This window comes from Macrobrachium nipponense, chromosome 3 (genome assembly GCF_015104395.2).
Source record: "Macrobrachium nipponense isolate FS-2020 chromosome 3, ASM1510439v2, whole genome shotgun sequence".
Lineage (NCBI taxonomy): Eukaryota > Metazoa > Arthropoda > Malacostraca > Decapoda > Palaemonidae > Macrobrachium > Macrobrachium nipponense.
The window spans coordinates 69,877,478-69,895,716 of NC_087202.1; the positions used below are offsets into that span (position 1 = coordinate 69,877,478).

The 18,239-nt window shown below is 40.5% G+C and overlaps 3 protein-coding genes across 3 annotated transcripts in view; 2 read left to right on the forward strand and 1 right to left on the reverse strand.

Annotated features, from left to right (window-relative positions):
- Positions 1-18,239, reverse strand: part of LOC135222411 (uncharacterized) — a 440,725-nt gene that overhangs the window by 373,220 nt on the left and 49,266 nt on the right. The window lies entirely within an intron of this gene.
- LOC135222412 (uncharacterized) lies at positions 10,256-10,831 on the forward strand. The gene has a single exon (XM_064260499.1). The coding sequence runs from the start codon at positions 10,256-10,258 to the stop codon at positions 10,829-10,831; it is 576 nt and encodes a 191-aa protein (XP_064116569.1).
- LOC135222413 (uncharacterized) lies at positions 11,711-12,394 on the forward strand. Its single transcript, XM_064260500.1, has one exon. It carries the CDS (start codon positions 11,711-11,713, stop codon positions 12,392-12,394), a length of 684 nt encoding a protein of 227 aa, XP_064116570.1.

The window sequence follows — 18,239 nt, forward strand, 5'->3', positions numbered from 1 at the left end:
AATAGAGGCTATCGAGGAACGTTAGGGGGAAAATCAAAGGAAAAGGATGAAATCACATTTTGACACGCTGGAAGGAAAAGAGAATTGAAACACACAGAATGGAAGGGGAAACCAACATGAAACTGAGAAACAATAAAGAACAAAAACACAGACAATGACGGAAGGTGAAAGAAAAAGGGATGAGCCAATATGATGAAATTGAGAAGGAAGGGGAACTAGGAACCGTTATTAGAAAAAGAACCGAAAATTATCAAACAAAACGAAATCACAGAAACAAGAAAAATTGGCCCAAGGTCAACAGCACAAGAATCACCAGCAATTTGGCAAGGAGAGAGGAGAGAGAGAGAGAGAGAGAGAGAGAGAGAGAGGCATAATAAGATGAATTGATCTTGAGTAATACAATAAAATATTGTATCGGTGTGCATTATAGAAGCAAAGGAAGACAGAAAAGAATTTATTACAAATCCGATTTCACGCAGAAAAATTACGTGGAAGGGGAAGTAATCACAGAGATTAAAAAAAAGGGTCCAAAACAAATGACTGAATAATGGAATAAGAAAGAAGAAACGATTAAGAGAATGAACACATTTCTCTGAGATAAATAAATAAATCAAAAGCTATTATGTGTGACCAAAAGGGGGTCAAACTGCAGGATAGGGACCAGCAAAAGACAAGTGGAGACTTAATGAGCGTAGAAGACAAACAAAAGAATAATTAGGCAGCGAACAAAAGGGGGAAGAGGTAGATGGAAAAAAATAAAAAATGACAGTGCAAATAGTGACAAGAAAAGGTAAACAAAGGAAAAGTTAATAACGGACGATAAGGGAGAAAGGGAGTGTGCAAAAGGTGGGAGGAGTGTTGAAAAATGACTAGTTATTATTTATCAGAAAACATACGCCGTGTGGAAACTTCACAAACGCTGAAAGACGCCCTGGTGAGGATATAAAATACAGATGCTGATTACAATCAACTGGTCATTTCCCTGACATCAAATGCAGTTTCCTTAAATTCACATAGCTTGCTGTGACCTTTGCTCGCTCTCTAGAAGCTGGTAAGTCTTACTGTTTCACTAAGTATGAACCATGCTTGGCTCTCGCACGAATTTTAAGATGGATGTGAGTGCAAGAATTCTTGGTCACTCTCTTTCTTTCCCTCCAGATTGTGTAACTGTGACATAAGTATTGACCTGTGCAAGTGACAAACTGTTGTAGGGCTGTCGTGTTATATGTTCTCTCTCTCAGTGATGGAGTTTTTACATTACAACCTGAGTTCTCTCTCTCTCTCTCTCTCTCTCTCTCTCTCTCTCTCACACACACTCACATACACACACACACTTATATAAGAGATACGAAGAAGTGCTGAATTTCCAACACCGGAATAAAGATTAAATTTGTTTTCTGGAAAAAAAAGAATTAAAGTGAAGGAAAATGGTGCACCGATCTCACAATTGTTTTTAATTGTCTATTGTTGCACAGGTGGCTTATCTTAATGGGTTCAGTCCTTTCCACTGCATGGCCCTGATGCCAAACTATTTTTGACAACCCTTCCTCATACACACTACAGTTCTCTCTCTCTTTCCTGCCTTGACTAGGCTGCACAATATTTGAATTCCCGAAGAAAAATGTAACAATTTGTTTATTTTCTACCAGAATCTACACGCTCCACTGACACCCTACCCCACCAGAAAATTGCCAGTCATCTGTCTTGCATGCCCTCGAACTTCTTGTGTGCATTTATCTTTTATACAAACACAAGGAGATTTTGAGTCAGGTTAAAATCAAGATATAAGAACTCGATGACCAGTAGAAATAATGAGAATAAAGACATGACTTCTATGATGAATAGGACAAAGAGCGAAGCCAATGAACGAAAATTAAAGGAACTTGAAGCATAGGGTGATCCTGCTATTAAAAAGGAGTTTGCCTTTCAATTCTCTCTCCAGGATTGAGCACTAACTTTGATTTTTTTCTGTGCAATATTATCATCAAGAGCCATGGGACTTCTCTCCATTATAAAGGACTAATGTAGTTCAATTATAAGATAAGACATAACATATTAAACAGCATATAAACTTAGAGACCTATATCCACTGAAGGACTTGTTTATAGAGCGGGGTTAATAATATGAAATGCAAATTAATACTGATAGTTTATACTAATTAGTAATTATCAACTTCATAAATGCATATACTCATTGCCAACTAAGGACATCTGAAGCAGTATCACTAATAATAATAATCAAGAAACTTTAAACAATCCAGTTTTAAAAATGTGGAATACAAATAGCTCTAAAATGTTGGGCAATGAAAACGTACTGGTCAATATTATAGCGGTTCGAATGCTTTTCTGAAAATCTTGTTTCCTTCTTCAGAGAAAATGGGACGAACATAAGGTTAATTAATATTACAGGTATAAATTAAACAGCAAACTGAGACTGTCTCCATAATTCTGCCTCCTTCTTCGATGAATAGCCTGTGCAATAAAGTATAATCGTTATCGGATATTTTAATCTATTTTCAATTTTGATGAAGATTCCATTCTTATGGTATGTGTAATAATGTTAAAAACAATCACTTTTCCCGTGGAGGAAATTGAAAAAAATTCGAAAAACTTCTTAACATAAAAAGGCTGCTCGTTTTCAAGCGAGCAACGATGCCGATGCAATAGAATGTTGACATAATGATTATAGCATGCATTTCATAAACATACGGTTATTTTACAAAAATAATATTGTTAAAAGACGTAGAGCAGTCAAACTGATGTTCACTTAACCCTTAATCACGTTCCGTTGGAATAAAACTTTCTCTATAGTAAACCAAAAAGAAAAAAAAAATAGGTCAGAAAAAATTATTCATATGAGCTTGTGACGGATAACAGCCAAGAGACTTCTGAAATTAGACACGATACCTTACCTCCTTTCAAAGCCCAGAGAACTGTTCCTGTTACACGGGATAATCCCTTAATGGACAGTCTATTCATTGACGGTGGCACACTGACCGTGAGGTGGTCTACCTGCTATGTAAATGGTGCCTAAACATTTCGTGGTATTCATTCCATTCGCCCTGAAGAGGAAACGGGAGTTCCCAGAGAGCTGAAGGGGTTGTTAACATAATAATAACAATGAAATCAGTGCTACTAATAATACCAGGGAACTGTGAGCACATTGCCTTGGTCGGATTTTAGCAAAATGACACTAGGTGATCAATTACCAACTTTTGTCACTTCCCATACCTAAGATCACATCCTTATTGTATATAAGTACGTATGGAACACACTTAAAATAATAATCTAATGATATTAAATCAAATACATACATATGTACTCACACTACATACACACACACGCACACACACACACACACACACACACACACACACATATATATATATATATATATGGAAATGGGAAATGAACACACGAGATCGTGTTTCCCAGAAAAAAAAAAAATCTGACTCACATCGGAAGCGAACCCTGGTCTTTCCAGTGAGTCTATGGCATTAGAATTTCCTGTGTGGAGGAATTGCTAATGCTCTGGCATCTCACTCTAAAGCCCGGGGTTCGCGCAAGATGTAATTTAGAATATATATATATATATATATATATATATATATATATATATATGTACATATATATATATATATATATATATATATATATATATATATATATATATATATATATATATATATATATATATATATATATATATATATAAAATTTTTCAATTACAAAAATATGTTATATATCATAAATAATAAATTCCGCCGTCCGAAAGCATAATTTGATGTGTGAAAAGAAAGTATATTCTTTTACTTGTACCCTTACACCCACACTGAAAGAAAACCCTCGTGTTCTTCTTGAAGTCAGTCTAATAACGAGAGCAAACTCAACCCTGACTTGCGTATCCTCAAACAACCCAAATCTGGAACATCTAATACCTTTAAAATTACGGATGTGTAATATCTTCAACATTATAACTCTAGTTCCATTACTTAATTCCTTCCCGAAATGCAACTTACAAGCGAAAACATCACTTTCATAAAAATGACCTTTAATAAAACAAGAAGGAAGGTTCTATTACATACTTACGCCTTTCATAACCACTGATGAATTTTTCAAAATGGCCTCATAATTGAAACACCAGCGCGGGCCTTGAAATGAGGCAAAGAATCTCTCTTACTTTAATAACGAAGAAAAATGGAAAAAACGAAAACCGAACTTTAAAGGCAACAGGTCACAGCGTAACCCAAAATATCTGACGGGATGACTTTTATTTAAGATATCTTGTCACGGCAGCAGATACACACGTGAGGATATATATATATATATATATATATATATATATATTATATATATATATATATATATATATGAAAGTCTTTTTACTGCAATACAACAGTATAATATGAAAATAAAAGTCCCATATATATATATATATATAATTGTGTGTGTGTGAATGTTTATGATCCCACAGCAAAGATCAATTTCGATGGGGGAAAACTACTAGAGGCCATATTGTTAAAGATTCATTGTCTTTCTTCTTAACTACGCAGAAAATTAAGCATCACGTAGACAGCTAATGAGGTGGCAGGCATCCAGGAAAGAGAACGTCATGGGGCTAGCTTTATTATTATTATTATTATTATTCTTATAAAAGACTTGCTGCGAACCTGGCTTCATACCCTACGGAGTCGACATTACTACAGTGGAAATGAGCATGGTAATTATATATATGCCATTTTCCTCATTAAACCAACAATATCTCCGAGGTGTTATGATACATCAAGTGTGAATATTGATTAAATTGATTTGTAAAGCAACCTGTAAGCTAAAGCACATTTAATGCCCTTATTTAGTGATTATCATACTCGTGTATTACGCTATTTCATTATCTGCAAAATTCTTTTCATCTTATGCCTACCTACAACAAATGGATATCAGATCACATTATACACTTATAATATTCTGTCAACCCGAGTCATTTTTAAATGGCCTCAAAGATGTGGGCACCTTTAATGTCCCTCTCTCTCTTTTTCTATTATTTTTTTTTAGTGTCTATTGATGTGGATGAATCGCGAGAACAAAGGAGTGGAAAAATATAATGGCGTGGGAATACATAAGTCAATTTGACTTTTTGTTTGTATTTCTTTCTTATATACACATGTCGACGCGGGAAAGTTTGGGCATCTTCTCTGCGCGACTGTTAACAATATGTCCGCTGCGCGATGAAAAACAGCTGTTTTTGTGGTAAAGAAAAGTTTGGTAATTGAATTTCGGGCCACTCGATATAAGACATAAGCGTATACTCTTGTCCCATAAAAAAAGGAAAAAAAAAATTTATTTACGAGTGAACAAGTTCCCTTTTGTGGGCACTAAGGGTGATTTTGGACGCTTTCCCTACTTCCTCTCTCCCTTCATGACGAGCAAGAAAAAGGAACCATCGGCTCGGTTTCCCGCCGCCTGGTCAAGTGCGTGGGAGGGAAGCTCGCTTTGTGTTTTAAACCTAGAAGCAGACAGATGTGCATGGCCTTGAGGAAATTAAGCGATTTAGGAGGTAAGCATTGTAGTGTACTGAGATTCTATAAACTAAGAGCTAAGAGAGGGTTGTTGCTGATGAATAACAGTTGATAGCTAAATAGAGAAGTGAATATGATGGAAATATAGGCTCGTTTAACAAGTGTCCTAAATAGAGAAGTGAATATGATGGAAATATAGGCTCGTTTAACGAGTGTCGTTAGGGGTCATGTGCACAAATTACGATGCCGTTCCCCTTCAGGAATGTAAGCAGTGGACCACGAGGGGATTAAGACGGACGGTCCTTACGGTGGGAAAGCAAACGATTTGGTAAGTAAGAGTATTATTTTGTTAAGAGATCGCTCATGACATTTTTGGTTCCTCGAAGTGCATGGTAATGCCTAGGTATATTTCTTAAAGATTCTATGTGCAATTATTGTTATTTTAACCATTGTGATCACTGAGAAATTGATTCTAATGTGAGTTAAGGGATTTACCTGTCCTAGTGTTAAGGAGTTATCATTTAACTAAAATGGCAAAATTGTCACCACTGTGAATATTTATGTTTGTTCATTTTTTCAGTGACCGATTGTAATAAAGGAAACTATAAGACAGTCGCGTATCACTCAAACCCACGTTGGGCCGCCCACAGTCACAAATCGGCTACCACCCCTCTGGCGAAGCTGTGCGGAGAAGACTAGGAAATGAGGCTGGTTTCAAAGGACGTCCGATACCACGCTGCGCCCAAAGAAAACCAGGAGTGCGAGGAAAGCTAGGCTAAGTCTACACAAATAAGAAGCCTTTGTTGGATCCATTTCTTAAGGCATTGTTAGGCGTATTTAGTGGTAGTGCCGTCACCAATGCAATTATTTGTCGGGGCCATGGTGGTTCCGCAACGAATGCTAAGAGTTCGTGTTTAACGTTGTGTACCGCCGAAAGTTTGGGCGCGATTGTTAAAGGTGTCACATGAGTCAAGTTTTAGCAGGCATATGGTGGTTCTGCAACGAAGGGATTAAAATGTTCATGAGCGAATCTTAACGAATTTGGCGTACGTCCTTAATATTTAACAGTTATGGAGGAGGGGAGACCTTAAGTTTAAGATTCTGATGGCTGCTCAAATTTATTCTACTGGCGTCGTAAGAGGGACTGGTTAAGTAGAGCAACTAATGTTGTTTTGGATAATATTCAAGTTGGGTAAATAATTTGTTTGGAGAACTATTCAGGGTTGGGCAATTAATTTTGGTTTGGAGAATTATTCAGCAGATAATCTTGCACATTGGTAACCATGCGTAAAAACATTTGGGTCATTTAATGTGGGAATTGTTGATTGCTGGGCAGTGGTTTGTGTGTGTAGGGTGTATTTAACTAGGGTTTCTTACAATCTTACCTTTTGTAAAAAAAAAAAAAAAAAAAAAAATTATATATACGTAATATATAGCTATAGGTTGTGATGGTGCCCGGATTTGTGCCATTTCTTCAGGGAGGGGCGTAATTTTGTGGGGCATGCAAACTACATCTGGGTGAGTTTCCAGGGCAAGGGCTGATTGGCAAATTTGAGGGGCTCAAGATCGAAATTTGGTAGGATCGTGGTGTCCCCGCTAGGGACCCTGATGAACCACGGTACAGGGTTAATAGCAATTAGAGGGGCAGCAGGCGTGCTCCGAGTCGGGAGAGCAGTGCAACATGTTTAAGCCTCATGGTGTATTAATTCAGGTTCGTAGGATGATTTCCCACAGTCTGTTTGCCGCTTGCAGTAAGGCTTAAGTAAATAAGGCTGGGACACGAGACATTGTTGCATTCAGGGTTGCTCCCTAGACTTGAAGGATCTTTGTGACGTCGCAACTGAGTAAGGTACTGGTAGTTGTCTTCACGGAGTGGTGCGGGTTTTGGCAACTCCTTGGTTAGGTCAGCTACAGTTCGACTAGGGAATTTCGTTAGTTCATAGGGAGTGGCCAGAGCTGAATCCAGGAAAATGGAGACCCTTAAAGTTGTGCAATTGAGGGAGGGTTTGAGAGCTAGAAGCCTCCCAATGGGGGGGAACAAATCTGCATTGTATCAGCGTCTGAGCGAGTCACTAGAGAAGGAGGGCAGGAGTGTTCAGGAATTTTTGAAGGAACTCGAGGTCAGGCAGAACAGTGAGATCAATCAGGACCAAGAGGCAGGAGAGGACATTGGGCCAATCCCAGAGGAGGAGGAACATTTAAATGTGGGGGATAGCGCATCAGTTATGGGTAGGCAATCTGTTGCTTCAGGGGCTCTAAACAGTCCAAGCGTGAGTTCTACTGGGAGTAGGCGTGTGTTGGCAGCTGCTTCTAGAGCCAGGTTGGAAGCAAAATTACAGAAGTTGGAAGAGCTGCAAGCCATAGAGCGAGAGGAAGAAGCCTTAAGACAGAGGAGGGAGAAGCTTAGGTTGGAGGCAGAGATAGCTGAGGTGGTGGCAGAGGAGAAGGTTTTACAACAATTTGACGAAAATAATAGAGAAATAGCTCCTGTCACTAGGATAAGGGAACACATAGACCCTGACATGGACAGGAGTGAACAACCCATGGGCTTAGGTGCAGTAGTGCCTGAAGTTAGCTCAGGTAGGAATAACCAAGGGGACTTAAGTAATAAGGAAATCTTGCAGACATTAATCTCTTGCAGCCTCAAAAGCTTGATGCCCAAGCAGGATATGGCTAAGTTTGATGGAGATTATACAAAGTACTTTAGGTTCATCCGCTCATTCGACGACATATTTAGCAGCCAGCTGACAAATGATAAGGAAAGGCTGAGGTATCTGGATTTATACACAACAGGTAGGCCAAATGAGATAGTGGTAGCTTGCCTCCACTTAGATGCTTCAGAGGGCTATAGGCAGGCAAGAAAATTGCTGGAGGAGCGATACGGCAACCTTGAGCAAATAGCCACCGCATACGTGGATAAGGTAATCGAATGGAAGGACATGGGGGAGAATAATGCAGAGGACTTTGATGAGTATGCGGTGATGCTAAAAACCTGCAGAAATGCAATTTCGTGCGTCCCTTATGGTGTCGCCGAATTGCAGAACCCAAAAACAATGAGGTTGATCCTGAGCAAATTCCCATCTAGTGTGCGGGACCGATGGTGTAGAGTTGCCGACAAGATAATTAGTGAGAAGAAGCAGACCATACAGTTTGATGATTTAGTTAGTTTCATTGAAGGGGAGGCTAGGGTCTTAAAAAATCCCTTGTTTGGACGCCACCTGTTCGAGAGTGGTAAAAAGGGGGCCACCCCTGGGTTAGGAGAGGGTTCAGCACCAAGCAAATCACAGGGTTTAACGAGTGCAAGGAAAGTTTCATGTAACAAAGTTGGGGAGGCTCCCACTTTCATGTTGGCACTGTAAAGGACCACATATAATAGATGAATGCGACCAAATAGCTAAAATGGGACATGAGGACAAACTAAACACCATTAAGGAATTGAGGCTTTGTTTTAGTTGTTTGAGAAATGGTCATATGTCCCAGTATTGCAGGTACAGGAAAAGGTGCAATGTGTGTAACAAAAACCATCCAACTCTGTTGCACCGACACCAGGAAGCAGAAGTGGTGGAACCAGAGAGCGCAAATAGGGCCTTAGTGGTTCAGGGGGAAGGTACGCATGACAAAATTGCTATGTTCAGAGCAGTTAAGGGGGGTAGTGCTGGCACAGGGATGTCAGTTGTGCCCATAAGGGTTAGGTCAAGGGAAGGAAGGGAGGTTGTGACGAGGGCCTTTTTGGACAATGGGAGTTCTACATGCTTTTGTTCAGAGGCATTAATGAAGACATTAGAGGTTTTACACTGAGATGCAAGACGTAAAGGTGAATGTTGAAACCATCAATGGAACAGGGGAAATTGCATGTAGCCTAGTCTCAGGATTGTCAGTATTAGACTATGAGGGTAAGAATTGCATTACACTCCCCCCAGTGTTGAGCACCTCCCGCATACCTATCGATGAGTGTGATGTGATCAGGCCGGAGATCTGGAACGCTGGCCACATCTGCGAGAAATAGATATCCCAGATGTGGATGCCGAAGTGGGTTTGTTAATTGGGAACAATGTTCCACACTTACTTGAGCCGAGGGAAGTCATTAACTCAACCCACCTCCATGAGCCACATGCCATACGAACATTATTGGGCTGGGCAGTCTGTGGGGCAAAGGCAAAGAGGTGTCAAGAGCACATCAATAGGATCCAAGTAACTAGCAGGCGTTTGGAGTTTGGACCGCATGCTGGTGGAAGATTATAATAGAGACTTCCAGGACATGGCATCTCCCAAAAGGGAAATGTCTGCAGAAGATAAGAAATGGCTAGATCTAATTCAAAGGGGGGTTAGAACTGTAGAGGGGGGTTATGAGGTGCCACTGCCTCTGCGCGACAATCTTGGACCCTTGCCAGAAACAAGAGACATTGCATTGCTCCGTATGCACAGTCTTCGTAAGAAGCTAATGAAGGATGGTACCTACGCTAAGCAATACAGTGCCTTCATGACCGAGATGCTACAGAAAGGATATGCTGAGCGAGTGACCTCAGCCAGCCAGGAAAATGTATGGTATATCCCTCATTTTGGTATGCAACATCCAGCAAAAGCCAGACAAGGTCCGTGTTGTATTTGACTGTGCGAGCAGGGTGGAGGGCACGTCGTTGAATGACCTAATATTGCAGGGACCCGATATGATGAACTCTGCTGGGTGTGTTGGTTAAGTTTAGGGGAGGTCTGTTTGCCTATTCAGGGGATATAAATACAATGTTTTACCAGGTACGGGTACCAGAACATCAGCGGGACTACCTCAGGTTCTTTTGGTGGGAAAATAGTTTTAATGAGGAGCCAACTGAGTTTAGAATGGCTGTACATCTGTTTGGGGCCTGTTCGTCACCCAGCATTGCGAATTTTGTGCTGAAACAGACAGCAAGCGACTTTGGGAATGGGTTCTCCAAGGGAGCACGGGACACCGTTGCTAACAATTTCTATGTAGACGACTGTTTGAGAGCCGAGGATCGTCAAGATGCCTTGTTAAGTAATTTGTTAGAGGTTAAGGAGCTTTGCGAAAAAGGGGGATTTACACTGATGAAGTTCAGTAGCTCATGCGTGGAGGTTTTGTCATCCATCCCAAGGGAGTGGTACGGTAAGGGCATTTCAGGGTTCATAGATGGATCAGGGCCAAATAAGACAAAGGCATTGGGAGTACAGTGGGACTTGGCCACTGATGAATTGGGTGTCCAGGCAGATCTGGTTTCAGTTCCAAGGACTAAACGCAGCTTGTTGTCAGGCCATAGCCTCGATTTACGACCCCCTTGGCATATTGGCACCAGTTTTAATTGAGGGACGGATAATTGTGCAGGACTTGTGTAGATTGAAGATAGGCTGGGACAGGGGATTGGACTCCAACACCACTGACCGCATCAGGGTGTGGGTGAACAAGTTGAATCAGACCAGAGGGATAAGTGTGCCAAGATGCCTAAAGGTTATTGGGTGGGAGTCAGCTACCCTAATACAGCTGCCATCTGTTCTCTGGATGCGAGCATCATGGCTTTAGGAGTAGTGGCATACTTGCGGGTCACAGATCGGTGGGGAAATGTATCCTGTAGATTCATTATGGGAAAGGAAAGGGTAGCGCCCTTGAAGGACGTTTCAGTACCCCGCCTAGAGCTTAGTGCAGCTGTACTAGCCGTAAGACTTGGAACCACAATTCTGGCCATGATAGATTTCAAGGTGGACGAGGTCTATTATTGGACAGATTCAACAACGGTCTTGCGTTATATTCGGAATGATCAAGCTCAGTACCAAACATTTATAGCGAACCGAGTCTCTATGATAAGGGAAGGAAGTGATCAGAATGAGTGGAGGTACGTTAACTCTGAATGGAACCCGGCAGACGATGCATCACGCTCCAAGCAGTCTGAAAGGTGGAGAACAGGGCCAGGTTTTTTGCTGAAGGAGGAGTGTTTTTGGCCAGCAGAGCCAGCCCACATGTCCAACAGTGTGGAAGGACTAGAAGTTAGGCATGAGATAGGTCCCAAAAGGGCGCAAGTCTGCCAAACAATTAGCTTCAGGGTTGGGTTGGATTGTAGGCAGACAGGGTGGCATATAAAATCATCCACCACTACTCAAAGTGGATCCGGCTACTCAGAGCCGTAGTTGGTCTTATTATTTACCAGGTATTTAATGTGCAAACATAGGCAGCAGCTTAGCGAACTAAACATGCATTTGTCTACACAAGTTATGAGCTTGGCAGAGACTGTGGTTGTGCAGGTAGCACAGCGAATGACTTATGAGGTAGAAATAGCAAGTCTTGAGAAGGGCAGCACCATCAGGGTTTCCAGCTCCTTAAGAAAATTGAAACCAATCCTGAGAAATGGGCTATTGTGCGTTGGAGGGAGGTTATCACTGGCGAATATTGCCCCGAGCGAAAGGAATCCAATTATTCTGCCATATAAGGGCCACTTGACTGACATAGTTATCCAGTATTATCACGAGCGTTCCAACCATATGGGCATAATGTATGTTCTGGGTCTAATGAGGGAGAAATTTTGGGTGGTTAAGGGCAATGCAGCGGTGAGGCGCGTGCTAGGGAAATGCATCAAGTGTCGCAGGGTACATGGAAGGGTAATTGAACAGCAAATGGCCGATCTACCACCTGATCGCGTGGAGTCAGGGAAACCACCCTTCTATCGCACCGGGGTGGACCTTTTTGGACCATTCTTCGTGAAAAGGGGCAGAGCGCAGATAAAGCACTGGGGAGTTATATTCACCTGCTTGAACATGAGGGCCATACACTTGGAAGTAGCGTCAAATCTCACATCAGACTCATTCATTAGTGCCTTCAGAAGGTTTTTGGCTCGTCGTGGACATGTTAGGACGATTCAGATGCGACTGCGGCACTAATTTTTGTGGGATCACGGAAGGTTCTAGACTCTAGTTATGAGTTCTTGGGAGAAAACAAGGTGCGAAATGAGTTGCTCCAGTGTGGGGTGGAATTTGTTTTCAATCCCCGGGCGCCTCACATTTTGGAGAGCATGGGAACGATTGATAGGTAATGTGAGGAGGGTCCTGGATGTAGTCTTGGGGACACAGCAATTGGATTATGAGGGATTGTGTACACTCTTTTGTGAGGTGGAAGCAACAGTTAATAGTAGGCCCCTTACCATTGTCACCTCAGACAGTAGAGACCCAGCTCCACTCACACCAAACAAGCTTTTAAACATGGGAGAGTCACCCGCAGGGTGCCATGTTGCAACAGGTAGCTACTCTAAGCAGAGATGGAAGCAAGTGCAGCACATGGCTGAGCAGTTCTGGGCACGTTGGAAACGCGAATACCTGTCGGGGGTTACAACACGACAGAAGTGGTTCAAGGAACGACGAAACGTCAGGGTGGTGAGACATAGTCCTTATGGTCAATGAAAGTGTAGCACGCTGCCATTGGCCACTGGCTCGAGTAGTACAGACTAAAGCAGGGAAAGATGGACTGGTTAGGACGGTGACTGTCAGAAGGGAGGGCAAGGATTATGATAGACCACTGTCGAAACTTGTTTTAATTCTGGAGGAAGAGCAGGACCTAGTGGACAATGCTAGGCAATAGGTGTTGAACCCTCTTGCGGTCAAGAGGTTTCAAAGGGGGCGGGTGTCGACGGGCGGGAAAGTTTGGGCATCTTCTCTGTGCGACTGTTAACAATATGTCCGCTGCGCGATGAAAAACAGCTGTTTTTGTGGTAAAGAAAAGTTTGGTAATTGAATTTCGGGCCACTCGATATAAGACATAAGCGTATACTCTTGTCCATAAAAAAAGGAAAAAAAAATTTATTTATGAGTGAACAAGTTCCCTTTTGTTGGGCACTAAGGGTGATTTTGGACGCTTTCCCTACTTCCTCTCTCCCTTCATGACGAGCAAGAAAAAGGAACCATCGGCTCGGTTTCCCGCCGCCTGGTCAAGTGCGTGGGAGGGAAGCTCGCTTTGTGTTTTAAACCTAGAAGCAGACAGATGTGCATGGCCTTGAGGAAATTAAGCGATTTAGGAGGTAAGCATTGTAGTGTACTGAGATTCTATAAACTAAGAGCTAAGAGAGGGTTTGTTGCTGATGAATAACAGTTGATAGCTAAATAGAGAAGTGAATATGATGGAAATATAGGCTCGTTTAACAAGTGTCCTAAATAGAGAAGTGAATATGATGGAAATATAGGCTCGTTTAACGAGTGTCGTTAGGGGTCATGTGCACAAATTACGATGCCGTTCCCCTTCAGGAATGTAGGCAGTGGACCACGAGGGGATTAAGACGGACGGTCCTTACGGTGGGAAAGCAAACGATTTGGTAAGTAAGAGTATTATTTTGTTAAGAGATCGCTCATGACATTTTTGGTTCCTCGAAGTGCATGGTAATGCCTAGGTATATTTCTTAAAGATTCTATGTGCAATTATTGTTATTTTAGCCATTGTGATCACTGAGAAATTGATTCTAATGTGAGTTAAGGGATTTACCTGTCCTAGTGTTAAGGAGTTATCATTTAACTAAAATGGCAAAATTGTCACCACTGTGAATATTTATGTTTGTTCATTTTTTCAGTGACCGATTGTAAGACAGTCGCGTATCACTCAAACCCACGTTGGGCCGCCCACACACACATTCAGACGAGCAACGATAATATATATTATAATTATTATATATGTGAGTATTTTTTTCTTATTGTTATCATGCAAACAGACGGACGACCAAATTACCTTCACAACTATAACTCAGAAAGGATAGAATGCTAACTCAAGGAAAAGAATGTTGCCCAATAAAGCGAAGAAGAAAAAAAAAAATAAAAAAAAAGTAAGGACGCGGTAGGAGTGGTAGATAAACTAAAAAATAATGAGGTCTTACAAAGATCCGCTAACGCGGAATGAGCAGATTAGGGACAAGGGAGCTCCCGCATTTTGATGACACAATAGACACACAACACAACCACACACACACAGAGAGACACACCAGAGAAATCACCGAATTTTAAATGGAATATTGGAGAGTCTCACTGAGCATATGGTGGATACCTAAGTGTTACCTTATCTCACCAGACATGGGGCATTCTATATAAAAACCGCAAATAACCATCCTTTTCAAGTATTATATGGAATATAAAGGGAAAGAGTAAAAAGTTCTTGACGGCGTAGCAGGAAGAAATCCTCGCAGCTGCACTACGAATCAACTGTTACGAGAGATTGGAAAGTGAGATGGAAGATAGCGAATATGAACGGAGGTACAGTAAAAGGAATAAAAAAGGTTGTAGTTAGGGACGTTGCAAAGAACTTTAAGTAATGCCTACAGGGCACCGCGTGAAGTGCATTAACGATAATAACAAACGCCCCACCCCTTATGTCCCATAAGGGGGGGGGGGGGTTGTTTTAGTATCGTTAATGTACCGCACGCAGTGCCCTGTAGGCATTACTTAAAGTTCTATTCATGTATTACGTGCACATCAAAACAGTTTATTGAGCACATATCTATCTACATAAAAAGTCAACACATACGGAAAACTTCACCTCTGGGCAGATAAGATTAGTCACACTGCGGTGAAAAAGGAGACTAATGGACTTCGAACACAAGCATAAAGAATAAGGAACACTAATTGGAATATAAATCAAAATGAAATTGTGTAACAGTTATAGAATTAATAAGAAAGTATCTTAGAATTAAAAAGCAACACCACAAACACGTAAATAAAAAATTAGAAAGAGCTAATAGACTTATACTGAGAATGTAAACTTTTCAATGCAAGTACTTGTCATCTGTAGAAAGTACTGGATACATACATACATAGATACATACATACATACACACACACACACACACATATATATATATATATATATATATATATATATATATATATATATATATAATATATATACATTTTTACATTTATAATGTTTATTTATATAATTTATATACACAAATAAATATACAAATATATACTATATATATATATATATATATATATCATATATATATATATATTATATAATATAAAATGCATTCCTTTAAAAACAAACACATACATTAATACCACTGTATGAGAGTTGGCACTCGCTGCATTTTAGAATATTGGGAAGGTGGGAAGCAAGAGGTCATAGAGAATTTCCGAAGAATGATAGATGCCTTCTGAAATAAACTACACCAAAAATTGCTAAAACTATTGTAACGGACCCAAGTCCCAAACTCTAAATGGGAAAATGAGTCTTGACTGGATGAACATAATATAATATAAATTCGTATTTGCATACAAGTGGCACAATGAATGAATGCAATGTGGAATCGTGTCTGCATACGAGTGACAGAATGAACTGAGTGCGATGTAGAATCGTCATACGGTTGGCAAAATGAATTTAATATAATGTATATTCACAAATCTATACGAGTGGTAAAACGAATTTAATGTCATGCAGATGCGAATCTGCATTGCATTAAATTCGTGCCATTAAATTCGGTGCCAAAAACTAGAATTTGGTGTCAGTGAGTCATAGAAGCATTACGATACAGAAATTCTCAATAATAAATGAACAATAACAAAGACTGAATGGCAAACAATGTAACAGAATTTCATATTGAAAAAATAAAAGCGGAAACGAAGTCAAGCCTTCATGAGCGTCCTATTCCAAGGGAGAAATATGTTTCAGAAAGCACGCTGAGAAAATAAGTTGCAGCTGATGGGCATTTTCTGTTTTTGAAAAACCAGTTAGTTGAAACTGCGATATAATGATGAAAATACAATGGAATTACGTTACGCAGTCTGCGGAAGTAGGGAGGTTCATCATCTTTCTCACGCAGTCTGGGCTTGTTACAAAACAAGCTGAAAAGAGTTTGTCAAAACGTTCTGATCAAATTATTGTGATGGTAATTGTTTCATAGCAAAGGAAGTTAAAGGAAAGGAGAACGCATTTTCGAGAAGTTCGGCAGTAAGGAGGCTTTCGCGCCCATGTTGGAGGCGCCTTTTTCTCGCGGCTGTTCTGGAATCGTCGGGCGTGTTGTGGAGCTCAACAAGCGCCAATGTGTCGGGAGAAACGCCGCGATTTCTGATGCAATACCTCATCTAGATTCATCTAGGAAGTCTGGAAATCTCGCGAGACTGTGACGCTCGCCGTAGGCTCCGCCCCCAGAGTGCCGTATAAATACGACGTAGAAGAGAGACACCTGTTAGTCACAGAGAGATATCCTCAGTAAGAGCCACAGATCAGCTTATCAGTGAGAGATCAGCAGCAGAGATCGTCAGAGAGAGACTAGAGACGAAGGATCAGAAGAAGAGTTGTTCGAGAGTTGGTTGGATACTGGTCTAGTCGTCTTCAGGAGTGGACGGATTGTCTCGTGTTATCTCGACGTCGAGCAGATTTCAGAGAAGAAAAGGTCCTGCTAGAGGTTTTGGGGAGTTCCTGCCTTACAAGTAGACTAGTTCCTGCAATACGGAGTCAAGAGGACGTCTGCAATCACCGTTTTCCTTTTGAGAAGCCATCCCTTCGAATTGCCAAATTGACTAGCAAGTATTTGAATCGCCTCACTGTTCCCCCAGTTCATGCAGTGTAAGATTCTATCTTTTTATGTAAATAGGAGATACCATTCTGCATTTACCTATGTTAGTAAGCTTGTAAATAAACCTTTGTTGTGTTAGCGTTTCTTTCTATATTCGTATCCCCAGTTTCAACTGTTGCTGTTGAAATATTTTTTTTCTTATTTATTTCATATCGAACCTGAAGCGGATCTCTCTAAGAGGCCGTAACAATTATGCAAAGGCATGAAGGGAGGCGTAGAGAAATATAAGAACAAACCAGTAATGTTTTGGGTAAATATGCACCTGGTGGTAAGATATTCTGTGACAAGCTAACCTCCCCTCATCCCTTAACAAAAATAAAAATAAATAAAGAGCAAGTTCATACAGAAGTGGCAAAAGGCACCACGTTGTAACATCAGGCTGTAATACGAATTTCTCCAGAGGAAGCAACCCTGCGAATACTTGCAAAGGGAAGATTGGAGAGGCAATTACTGATAGCCTTAACAATATGAAAAGGATTATATATAATGCACAATTATAATAATTCATAGTTAAAAATTTGTCATGCCTCGTACTTGTGACATGTAGCAAGTACTGTCTGTGCTAAAAATACATCAAAACATATACGCACATGTACATACAGATGCACAAACAGTTCAATCATTTAAAAAGAAATACGTTAAGTGCCCATGTAAAAGAATTGGTACATGCCGTTTTTCAAAATATTATGACTTAGGGAAGCAAGAGGTGACAGGGAAAGTAAAAACAATGATACATGCCTTCTAAAAGAAACTGCGTCAATAGTGACGGAAAATGCTAACATTTTTTAAAAGCTCCTGGTCCCTTAGACTAAAATGGAACAGAGATGACTGCGCGGGTCTTGAATGGAAATTCGGAGTGAAAATGGATTTAATAAAATATAGATTCGTACCCGCACACGACTGCCAAAATGGTGCAAATGAAACTTCAGTCACTCAAGCATTACGATAAAGCAATTCTAAATAATAAATTAATAACACTAGACTAAAATGGCGAACAGTGTAACAAAATTCAATGTTAAGAAATAAAAGTGGAAACGAAGGAAAGCATTCTTGAACGTTCTCTCCATCAAGGGACAAATGTGATTTTAGGAGGGTGGTGACAATGTTCTCAGTTTTGGAAGAACCAGGAAAGCTGAAACTGTGATATGATGAAAATAAATTGCAGTTACGTTACG